The following is a 14,833-nucleotide window of genomic DNA, read 5'->3' as shown; positions in this document are numbered from 1 at the left end:
CTGTCCAAATGTTTGCTCACTGTATGTGTATATATATATATATATATATATATATATATATATATATATATATATATATATATATATATATATATATATATATATATTTAGAGAGAGAGAGAGAGAGATCCGAAATTTGTTTGTACGTTAAGTTGAAAAAGATTGTTCGTAACCCAAAATGTTTGTATGGTAAACCGTTCGTAACTCAAGGGTCGACTGTAGTCTTTTTACGTTTTTATGTCATTTTCATGTTTTACACCTCTTTATCCTGGTCAGGGTTGCAGCAGGTCCAGTTTTCCCGGAATCACAGTGCACAATGCAGTAACACACCCTGAACTAGATGCCAATCCACTGTGGGGCCTCAGCCATGGGGTTTAAAGTTCCATCATGCTGCCTTGTAATCTTACATATTTGAGTGACAGAGCTTGTTGAAAGCTGATATATTTAACAAGCAAAAACAAAAGTGAACTGTTAGATTGAGTGTATTGTAAACCCCTCTCTTCATAATGTGTGTGTTCCAGGTGTCAGGAATTGTTGGAAGAGCAGACATGCTGGCCTGTTTGCTGTTTCTTCTGGCTTTTCTCTCCTATATTAGGTAAGTATGTGTCCCACTCTTCATTCCATCTGTAGCTTCTCATTATCTCACATTTTTTCATCGCTGTTGTTTCCAAATTTCATAATTATTTTATACACTGATTGTACTTTTCATGTTTCTCCTGCAGGAGTGTATCAGGGTGCAGTTCACCCGACTCATTCCCATCCACGGTGTCTCCATGCTTTCTGGTTCTCACTTTGTTCCTGGGCACCAGCGCCATGTTGGTCAAAGAGACAGGCATCACAGTCTTCGGAGTGTGTGTCTTGTACGATGGCCTGGTGATCTGCCGCAAACCCCTCATCTCGTATGTAAACTCTGTGTGCATCTGTGTGTGTTTTGAAATAACCTGTGTGCAGTTTGTAACCGTGCATTCTAAACTAGCATCAGTGAGTTTTCCTGGTGAGGAAATGGGTGTACATGAGACTGGCAACTGCTGGGTAGTATGTGGGTGTTCATGCTTGTCAGCAAGTACTCTGCTAATGCTTTCTAAATCCAGGGAAATCCAGACTGGTACTCCTGCGCCAAGTCAGAGACTGGCAGCATTTATCAAAGCCATAACATTAAAACCACCTCCTGGTTTCTACACTCACTGTACATTTTTTAGCTCCACTTAACATATAGAAGCACTTTGTAGTTATACAATTACTGACTGTAGTCCATCTGTTTCTCTACATATTTTTTTAGCCTGCTTTAATCCTGTTCTTCAATGGTCAGGACCCCCACAGAGTAGGTTTTATTAGGTGCTAGATAATTCTCAACACTGCAGTGACAATTACATGGTGGTGGTGTGTTAGTGTGTGTTGTGCCGGTATGAGTGGATCAGCAGCAGTGCTGCTGGATTTTTTTTTTTTTGTAATACCACATCCACTTTGTAGATGTAAAATCAGAGACGATCGCTCATCTATTGCTGCGGTTTGATTTGGTCATCTTCTAGACCTTCATCAGTGGTCACAGTACGCTGCCCACGGGGCGCTGTTGGCTGGATATTTTTGTTTGGTGTACTATTCTCAGTCCAGCAGTGACAGTGAGGTGTTTAAAAACTCCAGCAGTGCCGCTGTGTCTTATCCACTCATACCAGCACAACACACACTAACACACCACCACCACCATGTCAGTGTCACTGCAGTGCTGAGAATGATGCATCACCCAAATAATACCTGCTCTGTAGTGGTCCTGAGAGAGTCCTGACCATTGAAGAACAGCATGAAAGGGGGCTAACAAAGCATGCAGAGAAACAGATGGACTACAGTCAGTAATTGTAGAACTACAAAGTGCTTCTATATGGTAAGTGGAGCTGATAAAATGGACAGTGAGTGTAGAAACAATGTGGTCATAATGTTATGCCTCATCGGTGTATTTATATAAACAGTGTATCACAAAAGTGAGTACACCCCTCACATTTCTGCAGATATTTCATTATATCTTTTCATGGGACAACACTATAGACATGAAAATTGGATATAACTTAGAGTAGTCAGTGTACAGCTTGTATAGCAGTGTAGATTTACTGTCTTCTGAAAATAACTCAACACACAGCCATTAATGTCTAAATAGCTGCAACATAAGTGAGTACACCCCACAGTGAACATGTCCAAATTGTGCCCAAATGTGTTGTTGTCCCTCCCTTGTTTCATGTGTCAAGGTCCCAGGTGTAAATAAGGAGCAGGGCTGTTAAATTTGGTGTTTTGGGTACAATTCTCTCATACTGGCCACTGGATATTCAACATGGCATCTCATGGCAAAGAACTCTCTGAGGATGTGAGAAATAGAATTGTTGCTCTCCACAAAGATGGCCTGGGCTATTAGAAGATTGCTAACACCCTGAAACTGAGCTACAGCATGGTGGCCAAGGTCATACAGCGGTTTTCCAGGACAGGTTCCACTCGGAACAGGCTTCGCCAGGGTCGACCAAAGAAGTTGAGTCCACGTGTTCGGCGTCATATCCAGAGGTTGGCTTTAAAAAATAGACACGAGTGCTGCCAGCATTGCTGCAGAGGTTGAAGACGTGGGAGGTCAGCCTGTCAGTGCTCAGACCATACGCCGCACACTGCATCAACTCGGTCTGCATGGTCGTCATCCCAGAAGGAAGCTGACGCACAAGAAAGCCCGCAAACAGTTTGCTGAAGACAAGCAGTCCAAGAACATGGATTACTGGAATGCCCTGTGGTCTGACGAGACCAAGATAATCTTGTTTGGCTCAGATGGTGTCCAGCATGTGTGGCGGCGCCCTGGTGAGAAGTACCAAGACAACTGTATCTTGCCTACAGTCAAGCATGGTGGTGGTAGCATCATGGTCTTGGGCTGCATGAGTGCTGCTGGCACTGGGGAGCTGCAGTTAATTGAGGGAAACATGAATTCCAACATGTACTGTGACATTCTGAAACAGAGCATGATCCCCTCCCTTCGAAAACTGGGCCTCATGGCAGTTTTCCAACAGGATAACGACCCCAAACACAACCTCCAAGATGACAACTGCCTTGCTGAGGAAGCTGAAGGTAAAGGTGATGGACTAAATCCAATTGAGCACCTGTGGCGCATCCTCAAGTGGAAGGTGGAGGAGTTCAAGATGTCTAACATCCACCAACTCCGTGATGTCATCATGGAGGAGTGGAAGAGGATTCCAGTAGCAACCTGTGCAGCTCTGGTGAATTCCATGCCCAGGAGGGTTAAGGCAGTGCTGGATAATAATGGTGGTCACACAAAATATTGACACTTTGGGCACAATTTGGACATGTTCACTGTGGGGTGTACTCACTTATGTTGCCAGCTATTTAGACATTAATGGCTGTGTGTTGAGTTATTTTCAGAAGACAGTAAATCTACACTGCTATACAAGTTGTACACTGACTACTCTAAGTTATATCCAATTTTCATGTCTATAGTGTTGTCCCATGAAAAGATATAATGAAATATTTGCAGAAATGTGAGGGGTGTACTCACTTTTGTGATACACTGTATATATATTTATATAAAATAAAGCTGCCGTTTAAATTTACACGCATGTAGTTATAGGCATAAAATCTAATTTTTCCATAACACGTGTTTTAGCCACAACAGTTGCTAACAGGTATAATAAATCAATTATTAGGAAATAATAAGGAATTTAATATATTAAAAAATTATATAATAATTACATTTATTAGGAAATTATTATAATAAGATGGTACTCACTGTGGCGGACATCTTTGTGTCAGTTTCCCGTCACCAATGCTATTAAATTTTTTTCTTCAATTAGCATTTCTTTTAAATGTACAACAGTTAGATATAATAGAAATCCACTCCTTGATATCAGTAAATTTCTTGATGAACCATTCTGACTTTGACTTAATGCTATGTTCGGACTCCACTGACTCCATCCGGCAAGGTGAGGCCCAGTAGCACCGGCCATGGGTGACTGGCGCAGACAGAGCAGCCTCATGCTAAGCTAAAGGCTAGGGCTATGTGATCGCCACTACCTAGCCTGCTGCTAGCTAATGTTCGCTCCATCGAAAACAAGCTGGATGAGCTGGGAACTAGGATTATAACCCAGCGTGAGATCAAGGAATGCTCTGCTCTTATCCTCACAGAGACCTGGCTCTCGGACAGCGCACTGAACTCAGCGAACCAGCTCCAGGCACACACTGTCCACCACAGGGACCGCACCTCAGCATCGGGAAACTGACAAAGAACGGCTGTTAGTGAAATGCAGACCCTTCAGTCTCACAAGAGAGTTCAGTGCAGTATTTTTACTGGCTGTCTATATTCCGCTACAAGCAAACTCTGCAGAAGAGATGGAGCGTCTGCGGGACACAGTCAGCAAACAAGAGAAAGCACACTCAGACATTAGCTGCGTCCGGAATCGCATACTTACAGAGTACATACTAGATTGGAGGAAGTTTGCACTACTCGGCTGGTAAAAAAAGTACATACTTTCAGTACAGAAGTGTGCAGTATGCACACAACACCGCTACGTACTACATGCGCCATCTTGCCAACGTCAAGTGATGACGTAAGGACGTGATGACGTAATATCACCATAGTTACAGACTCATTACAAACCCCACTCGCCAAAATTTTGGATATTTATTGTGTTTTTGTTATTTATTCGTCTTTAAAATGTTTTATTTTATTTATCTTACTTACACTTGTGAACAGAGGACTCCGTTTTCCGCTATCTTTCTTGTTTCTTCTTCCGCTTCGAACGCCTACGCAGCTCCAGTTGCATTATGGGATACATTAGCGGACCGCAAGTGTGCATCGCTTGCATACTCAAACATGGCTGCCCAATAAGTAGGTCATCCGGGTACTTCTCGCGTACCTCTTTATTTATACTATGTATTCGGACATACTAACCGCTCTCGCGTCCTCGTTTCGCGTACTATTGAGTATGGAAGTATGCGATTTCGGACGCAGCTATTGTGTTTGCCGTAGCTGGCAATTTCAACCACTGCAACCTACAGACTGTTCCTCCTCGAGTACCACCAACATGTGAGCTTTCTGACGAGGATTAGTAAAATTCCCTGACCAAGAGTACATCACCATGAGGGGGGCCTACAAGACAGTGCCCTGGCTGTACTTCAGACAGTCTGACCACATCTCTGTTCCTTTATCCAACCTACAAACATCTTCTCAAGCAATTCCCCAGTAAGCAAAAGGGTTAAATGTGGAATGACACTGATCTGGTGCTACAAATTACGTTTTGTCACGTTTTGTAGCGATTAAGAGCCGAGTTTTGATCGCCGAGCGAACGCCGAGTTGCTCCCGAGCCGGCAAATCTAGCACCGACCAGTCGCCGAGCAAAGATCAGGGCAAAAATCGTGTAGTGTGAACTAAGCATTACTTGTAATCTCTCGGCTGGACCACTGCAACTCCCTTCTAGCAGGTGCTCCCATGTCCACTATTAAACACTTGCAACTCATTCAACTGGCTTCCTGTAGCTGCCCGCATTCAGTTTAAAACACTGATGACACCTTGGAGAACTCTTCACACCCCGCTGTATACCACGCAACCTCAGAGCCACTAGTCTTGCTCACCTTGATCCTCCACCCAGAACTCAGGGAAGACAAGCATTAAGGCTCTTCTCTGTACTAGCACCCAAGTGTTGGAACAAACTTCTTCTGGCTTTCTGAACATCCGAGTCTCTCAACGTTTTCAAAAGACGATTAAAAACCTCTTAACTAAACACTAAGAACTAACATGTACCTACTAACGCTCTTGTTCATTTCTTTTCTTGTTTTTTTTTAACACATTTTCTTCCCATTTCACTCAATTTTGTGTTCCGCTGCTGAGAGATACCAGATTGCATCCGAGGAGAGCACGTCGCTGTATACGCCTCTTCCGACACGTTCACAGCCCTTCTCATCTCTTCTTTCTGCACAGGAGTCTCTTCCGCCAATCAGGGTCCTTACACAGCGTATGAAGAACCACCCACCCACACATAGTCCGGCCCCCACCCTGCAGATACGGTGGCCAATTAGTATCTGCTTCAGGCACTGCCAATTTTGCCTGCCAGATGGCGCCCAGCCGACCGGTGGCAACACCGAGTTTCGAACAGAGGAGTTCAGAAACTCGGTGCTGGTGTGCTAGCGGAATATCCCTCTGCGCCACCTGGGCACCTCTTATTCATGTCTTATTTTCTTTATTTCTTAAGTGTTTTCTACTTAAACTAGAGTAGGAAATGTTGACTGTGGAAGCACTTCTGTAAGTCGCTCTGGATAAAATACCGAAAATGTAAAATGTAAATATACTCCAATCAAAAACCCTGGATAAGCTGTGAAGTTTGGTCCATGCAGTGTGCTCGCTCCACTGCATGTCTCAGGCAATACAGAAGACTACAAAAGGGCATGGTCTGCTTAGAGCTCTCAGAAAGGCTAATGATGATTACCAGCATAGAAGCAGGGTGGTTGCAACCAGCAATGCCTTACTGCCTGATGAGCTGAATAAGTTATTTGCTTGCTCTGAGGCCCTGAATACCAACCAACAGAGAGGTGTTTGGCCACAAAGTGCACACAGAACACATCACTCACTAAGTCACTGGCAGATGTGCATAAGGCTTTGAGTAGAACAAACCCACTGAATGCAGCGGGCCGTGGGCATAGTCAATGTTTGCTCAACAGAGCTGGTTGTTTGCAGACATATTCGATCTATCTTTGGCGCAAGCTTCTGTGCCCACTTGTTTCAAGTCCACCCCCATTGTGCCACTCCCGATGAAAAGCACAGTGACCCGCCTGAATGCCTATCGTGAGTGAGTTGCACTCACTCTGATTGTGATTAAGTACTTCAAAAGGATAGTCATGACTCATATGCAGACTATTCCGAACCCTCTGTACTATCTGCAGTTTGTGTACTGTCAGAATCGGTCCTCTGACAATGCACTAAGCATTTCAACACAGTCATCCCACACAACCTTTCTGAATAGCTCCTCTTTCTCTAACCGACACTCTCACTTTGTAATCTGATGCTAAAGTTCCTAACAGAAAGACCCCAGTCAGTCAGGCAGCTTGGCAAATGTGCATTCAGCACAAAAACTTTAAGCACAGGGATCCACCAGGGCTGTGTGCTGAGCCCCATGCTGTTCACTCTTTTTATGTATGACTGCATAGTCTCCCAGAACAACACCATCAAGTTTCCCAGTCATCCCACACAACCTTTCTGAATAGCTCCTCATCCTCTAACTGACACTTTCACTTTGTTTTCAGGTGCTAAAAACCCTAACATAAACACTCCAGCCAGTCAGGCAGCTTGGCAAACATGCATCCAGCACAAGAGCTTTAAGCACAGGGATCCCCCAGGGCTGTGTGCTGAGCCACGTGCTGTTTACACTTTTCATGTATGACTGTGTAGCCTCCCAGAACAACACCACCAAGTTTGCTGATGATACTACAGTCATTGGACTGATCACTGGTGAATATGAGCTGGCACACAGGAGGCCGGTGTCAGATCCTGGTGGTCTGGTGTCATGACAACAATCTGTCCATTAATGCAGACAAGTCCAAAGAGATAATCGTTGACCCAGGAAGGAGGGAGGAGTGGCACTCGCTATACAGGGTGACCTTTAAATTCCCTGGCGTTCACATCAGTGAGGATCTCACCTGGCTTTACAACACATGGCAAATCATCAAGAAGTCCAAGCAGTGATTGTACTGCATGCTAGCCAAAATTCTCAGCATTCTTTGTGTGTACGGTCTAGTGTTTTTTCCAGCTTTATAGTCTGGTATGGAAACTGCATTGCTCAGGACAGGAAGACCTTCTACAGGTGATCAAAACTGCACAGTCCATCTCAGGAGTAGCTTTTTTACTACAGGACTACCATACTACTGTACCAGGGCCATTAGGAAGGCACTCAACATCATCAGGGACTGTACACACCCCCAAAACAGCCATCGCACACTTCTGCCATCAGGAACATGCTACAAGAGTGTGAAGTCCAGGTCAACGAGACTCACAAACAGTTTCTATCCACAGTCAATCAGGTCTTGTAAACAACTCCATCAGCACAATGCTTCCTTAGCGGTAAAGGCAATCCCAGCATTCTGTGTGTGGCAGACGAATGTGGAGCAAAAAAATTCTCATTGATTTTTAATTTGTATAAAGGCGTACAAGTGTAATTCAGTCTTGTCAGTGACAATTGAACCTTTTTCAGTACACAGAGGGAGATATTAGCTGGCATGCTAGTGGGTTGTGCCACCTCAGCCCATTGGTTTGAATGGCCTGAGGATAACTGTGTTATGTCTTATTAGAATCCTCTCTGCTTAGGCAGCTACCTAGGTAGGCAGTAGACAGCAAGGCAGCTTACTAGGTTTTGCTCAATTTATACTTCAGGTATTTGATCCTGCTCTCATTCGTAGAGAATTTCACGAACAACTTAGCAGTGACATCGGCACGAGCTTTCAACCCGCTTTCCTGTGGGCTGTTACATTAAATTAACTCCTGTCGTCCATCAAAATCAAACATGGGCAGGAAAAGCAGTTGCATCCTTAGAAGCGCAGTAGAAGAGTGGGTTTAGCTGGGCAGACTTAATAAGAGGAATTGTATTGTATTGTACTTTTGTACATTTGTAGTACTTAGCAGATGTTTTTATTAAAACCTAATAGCTATCCTAATACCTAATAGATAAACAAATCAACTCTGTGGTAAGGAATAGCTTCTTCCAGATCAGAAATATTGTGAAGATTAAGCCTTTTCTCTGCTATTCTGACCTGGAAAAAGTTATTCATGCATTCATTTCTGCAAGAATTGACTACTGTAATTCTCTGTATATTGGGATTAATCAGTCTCTGTTGCGGCGCTTGCAGGTAGTCCAGAATGAAGCAGCAAGGTTACTGACTAATACCAAGAAAAGAAACCATATTACACCCGTCCTTGCCTCACTACATTGGCTGCCTGTTCAGCACAGGATTCATTTTAAAGTGCTTTTATTTGTTTTTAAAGCGCTTAATGGTCAAGCCCCGGCTTATCTCGGTGGTATGCTTTCTCCCACGACCACACCGCGCTCTTTAAGATCAGCCACTCAGAATTTGTTGACTGTTCCTAGGTCTCGTTTGAAGCTAAAAGGTGATCGTGCATTTGCAGTTTATGCTCCGAGGCTATGGAACACTCTACCTCCTACTATTCGACAAGCACCTTCGGCCGCTGTTTTTAAATCACTCCTAAAAACATACCTTTATAAGCTGGCATTTGAACAGTGAGGAGCTGTGGTAATTATAATTGTTTAGTCTATTTTTATCTGTTTTATTTTGTCTCTTACTCTGTATTTTTATTTGGTTTTACTTTTTTAACATAATGTTGTCTTATGTATGCTTGTTCGATGTACAGCACTTTGGTCAACGTAAGTTGTTTTAAGAGTGCTTTATAAATAAAATTTACTTACTTACTTACTTACTTACTATCAATGTCCCAACAAGCAGTAGTCCATTACCATAACATCTGAGCTACCAGCTGCCTCTTACCATTGATGTATTATTTTATTTAGAAAAATATACAACCCCAAATCAGAAAAAATTGGGACAGCATGGAAAATGCCAATAATTTGGAGTTTCTTACATTTACTTTGACTTTTATTTGATTGCAGACAGAATGAACCTGAGATATTTCATGTTTTAACTGGTCAACTTTATTTCATGTATTAATAAACATTCATTCCTGCATTTCAGGCCTGCAACACATTCCAAAAAAAGTTGGGACAGTAAAGCATTTACCACTTTGTAATGTTGCCATTCTTTTTCACCACACTTAAAAGACGTTTTGGCACCGAGGATACCCAAGTGATTTAGTGCTTCAGATTTTATTTTGTCCCATTCTTCCTGCAAACACGTCTTAAGATGTGCAACAGCAGTCCAGTACCCGTACCCTCTTCTTCCACAGCCATGCTTTTGTAATGTGTGCAGCATGTGGTTTTGCATTGTCTTGTTGAAAAATGCATGAACGTCCCTGGAAATTATGATGTCTTGAAGGCAGCATATGTTGCTCTAAGATCTTAATGTACTTTTCTGCATTAATGCTGCCATCACAGAAGTGTAAATGACCTTTACCAAGAGCACTGACACAGCCCCATACCATGACAGACGCTGGCTTTTGGACTTGCTGATAACAGTCTGGATGGTCCTTTTCGTCTTTGGTCCAGAGCACACGGCATCCATTTTTCTAAAAAGAAGAACTGGAATGCTGATTTATCTGACCACAATACACGTTTCCACAGTGTGATGATCCATCCTAGATGCCTCAGAGCCAGAGAAGTTGACGTTGCTTCTGGACGTGGTTAACATAAGGCTTCGTTGTTGCACAGTAAAGTTTTAAGTGGTATTTGTGCATGTAACTCTGTATTGTAGTGCTTGACAAAGGTTTGCCAAAGTAATCCCTCACCCATGTGGTTATATCAGCTATTGTTGAGTGGCGATTCTTGATGCAGTGCCGTCTGGGGGATCGAAGATCACGGGTGTTCAGCTTGCGCCCTTGGCCCTTACGCACTGAAATTCCTCCCAATTCCTTGAATTGTTTAATGATCTTATGCACTGTAGAGGGAGAAATACGCAAATCCCTTCCAATCTTACTTTGAGGTTCATTGTTTTTAAACATTTCAATCATTTTCTCACACATTTGTTGACAAACTGGAGATCCTCTGATCATCTTTGCTCATCAAAGACTCAGCCTTTCCTGGATGCTGCTTTTGTACCAAACCATGATTACAATCACCTGTTTGGAATCACATCATTATTTAGTTTTTTCACCTCATTACTAGCTCTAAATTGCCCCCGTTCCAACTTTTTCTGGAATGTGTTGCAGGCCTGAAATGCAGGAATGGAGGTATATTAATAAATGAAATGAAGTTGAGCAGACAAAACATAAAATATCTTGGGTTCAAACTGTCTGCAATCAAATAAAAGTCAAAGTAAATGTAAGGAACACTGCATTTTTATTGTATTTGCATTTTCCATACTGTCCCAACTTTTTATGATTTGGGTATGATTTGTATTTCCCAGTTTGAAATATTTCCAATACATGCTGCTTCGAAATACAGTTAACAATGTAATATTGTTATTGTGTAAGATTTCAGCTAGAAATTCCTCTTTGCTCACCTAATAAATTTCACCCTGGCTGAGGTTAAATATTTAGCACCAGTCAAAATAATTGTTTGAGGCCGCTCTCCCAAAACACAGAAGTATTTCCTGTAAAGCATGCTTCTCATTAGCCACTTTGATGTTTTCAGTACTGATTGGCTGGTCGCACTGATAAAGAATGTACAAAACAAATCTCACAATTACAGCTTGCCTAGTTCCTTATGCTGTCCCTGGGATTTGCAAGCACTTAAGCATACAAAACAAACAAGCAGTTCTCTGCAGCACTACGATGGCTCTGACTTTTATTTCTCACATTTGTGTTTTATTTTTTAATTTTAGAAAGTGGAATGTCTGAGTCATTAACTAAAGCCTATTGTTTTAAACGCCAGTTTCTCAGTTGTAATTTTTTTTGGCACTTGTACTACCCCCTCACTGGCTGATTAGGACTGAGTGCACAATCCACAAATGCTTAGTCACCTTCTGCATCTTTTGACCTGTCATTAACAGTGCCTCACAAAAAACCACAGTAAGCCACACCTTAAATATCCCCAAATACCCCTAATGCTTATGACTTGACCAGAAAACCGATTGACCCACTCCTCCCTCAGGCACAGCCATTTGTGGATGTTTAGCCACTGGACCAGGTTGATAGCACCACCTGGGAGTCAGACTCGAGAGCTCAGGATTAGATTGCTGCACCATTCAGGAGCTCGATTAAATAAAGCTTTAATAAATTGGACACTCATGTTGTAGCAACAAGTCTTATATGAGGGTTATTCAAAAAGGTTCACTTTTTAACTCTATTTATAAAAGTTTCAAAAACAAATTACATAACTTTTGTACATGGTCACCTTTCGATGCATTTTTCCCAGCGCCATACCAGCTTTTTAATGCCATCAGCAAACAATGTTTTTGGTTGAGCACGTAGCCACTGATGCACCGCTGCTTTTACATCATCACATGAAAATCTGCTTCCCCTTAAAGCTTCTTTGAGCATCCAAAAATGTGAAAATCAGATGGCACTATTCCAGACTATAGGCTCTGTCTGTCTCTCAGAAACGAACAATTACTACTCCTCAAACCCGCACCGCTTCTAACAAAAATATAAAAGTGCAGAAACTTTTTGAAGACTCCCCATACATCTAGCCTCCAGTCTTTCATGTTGGTGGAATCTGTTGTCTTTCAGAGTGGATGTGCTGTAGACAGCCAGAAATAATTAGCAATGGTCTTGGCAGAATACAGCACACATTAGTCACGCAGTCTGATTGGAATACATTAGTAATATAGTCAGACCCAGAACATTTATTCAATTCCACAGAGTGCACAGAGCCTTCAGCTTGGAGGCAGAAATGTAACGTCTCAATTTCTACAGGTTATGCAAATCTCAGTTTTACATGCTTTACATAGTGTATCACATTCCTGAATAGCTTCAAGTCATCCAGCTACAAAACAACAGAATTGTCAACATACTTTATTAGTCTGTGAATTGGTTGTCTAACAAAGAGATCAGCAATCAAAGGAAATGAAAAGAATACTTCAATCAAGTAAAGTCAGTGACTTGTTAGTAAGGAATTCTGTTCAGAAAATGTATTTGTCACATAAATACAAAAGCAAGAATGAAAGCACATTTTAACATCAAATTAGAACACCACCAATAGGTCACGTCTGTGTTGGTTTCCTCCAGGTATTTCATTTTCCTTCTGGCAGAAGGTGGACTGGTTACCCATGTGAGTCAGTAATTGCCTGTGATGAATTGGAGTACATCTGAGTAGGCTCTGGACCCAGCCCAACCATGTTCAGGATGGAGCAGTTTAAGAAGATGAATAATTGAATGAATTCATTTATTACAGAACTTTTATTGATCCACCACAGCAGTCAGACATACACTGATACTGACAGTATTGGAAAACCCTTTCTTATTGTTGAATGAATGCCTCAACAATCGCTAACTAGTGTAATAAATCAATTATATAAAGGAAATTATATGCCTCCAATTTTGCAGCAGCAGTTTAGCAAAGTTCCTTTCCTGTTTCAGCATGACATAAAGACATAGAGAAAGTCCAGTGGTCTGCACAGAGCCCTGACCTGAGCCCCATCAAACAGCTTTGGAGTGAACTGGAACATCAATTGAGGCTTTTTTTTTTCAGTGCCCAGCCATACAAATGCTTTTTGACTGAATGGGCACAGATTGCCACAGACATACTTCAGAATCTTGTGAGAAGTCTTTTCAAAAGAGTAGCTGTTAAAACTCTATTTTAATGTCTTTGGTTTTAGAAATGTGATGTAGATTAAGCTTGTGGTCAGATATTCAAAACATTTGGCCATATAGTGTACAACAAACTAAACTTGTGTACATGGGGACTTTCTCCAGGTTCTTTGGTTTTCTAGCTGCCAAAAACATACAGAAAATGAATTAACTGATGTCAATTGTCCCCTAAGGTGGCACAGTCGCCTCACAGCAAAAAGGTCCTGGGTTCGACCCACAGGTGGGGCGGTCCAGGTCCTTTCTGTGCAGAGTTTGCATGTTCTCCACGTGTCCGTGTGGGTTTCCTCCGGGAGCTCCGGTTTCCAACCACAGTCCAAAAACATGCTTAGGTTAATTGAAGACACTGAATTGCCCAATAGGTGAATGGGTGTGTGTATGTGTGTGTGTATGTCTGTCTGCCCTGCAATGGACTGGCACCCCGTCCAGGGTGTTACTGTATACCTTGCGCCCATTGAAAAGCTGGGATAGGCTCCAACACCCCCCGCGACCCTGATTGGATAAGCGGTTAAGAAAGTGAGTGAGGGAGAAATTGTCCTCTTGTGTAAGTAAGTCAGGAGCTTAGACACAGCTTTTTGTGTCAGTAGTGGGGCCGATTATTCCAATGGCACCACTAAGACTGGAACTTTGCCAACCAAATGCCTCACCAATTTGTCCTTGGTACCCAGACCTATCCAGCCATATTTGCTGTGGATTTTATTTCTATTGAAACAAATGCATAGATTGTCTATTACTTTATATTTCAGATAGAGTAGTATTGCAGCTGGTACTGTGAGTGCTGTAAAAAAGCATAAATACTGTACATCTGTGCATGTTTACTTTCCTCCAGTTTCTCTTCCTCTAGTCTGGCTGCATTTAATTGCTAGTAGAAGTGAGCAAGTGTGATCTTTACTGTTAGTGGAAATACATGAAATAAAGAAATGCAATAAAATATTAACATTTCCATTTTCGGCATTTAGCAGACACTCTTATCCAGAGCAACTTACAGAAGTGCTTCCACAGTAAACATTACCTTACTCTAGTTCAAATAGACAACCGTTCAAGGATACAAATCCGCTGTAACCCTGTTAGAACCAAGGTACAGTGCATCCGGGCAGTATTCACAGAGCTTCACTTTTTCCATATTTTGTTATGTTACAGCCTTATTCCAAAATTGATTAAATTCATTTTTTCCCTCAAAATTCTACACAAATTGAGCTCAGGTGCATCCTGTTTCCACTGATCATCCTTCAGATGTTTCTACAACTTGATTGGAGTCCACCTGTGGTAAATTCAGTTGATTGGACATAATTTGGAAAGGCACACACCTGTTTATATAAGGTCCCATAGTAGACAGTGCATGGCAGAGCACAAACCAAGCCATGAAGTCCAAGGAATTGTCTGTAGACTTCCGAGACAGGATCACATCGGGGCACAGATCTGGGGAAGGGTACAGAAAAA

General features: G+C 42.2%; 1 protein-coding gene across 1 annotated transcript in view; it reads left to right on the top strand.

Annotated features, from left to right (window-relative positions):
* tmtc1 (transmembrane O-mannosyltransferase targeting cadherins 1) overlaps window positions 1-14,833 on the top strand; it is a 101,255-nt gene that overhangs the window by 38,703 nt on the left and 47,719 nt on the right. Inside the window, exons 3-4 of the mRNA XM_062994963.1 lie at window positions 522-595; window positions 723-899. Coding sequence (XP_062851033.1) covers window positions 522-595; window positions 723-899 — 251 coding nt within the window. The remainder of the gene's footprint in view (window positions 1-521; window positions 596-722; window positions 900-14,833) is intronic.

This window comes from Trichomycterus rosablanca, chromosome 1 (genome assembly GCF_030014385.1).
Source record: "Trichomycterus rosablanca isolate fTriRos1 chromosome 1, fTriRos1.hap1, whole genome shotgun sequence".
Classification (NCBI taxonomy): Eukaryota; Metazoa; Chordata; class Actinopteri; order Siluriformes; family Trichomycteridae; genus Trichomycterus; species Trichomycterus rosablanca.
The sequence above is the reverse complement of the archived record's forward strand: the minus strand, read 5'-3'. Positions and strand labels throughout refer to the sequence as shown.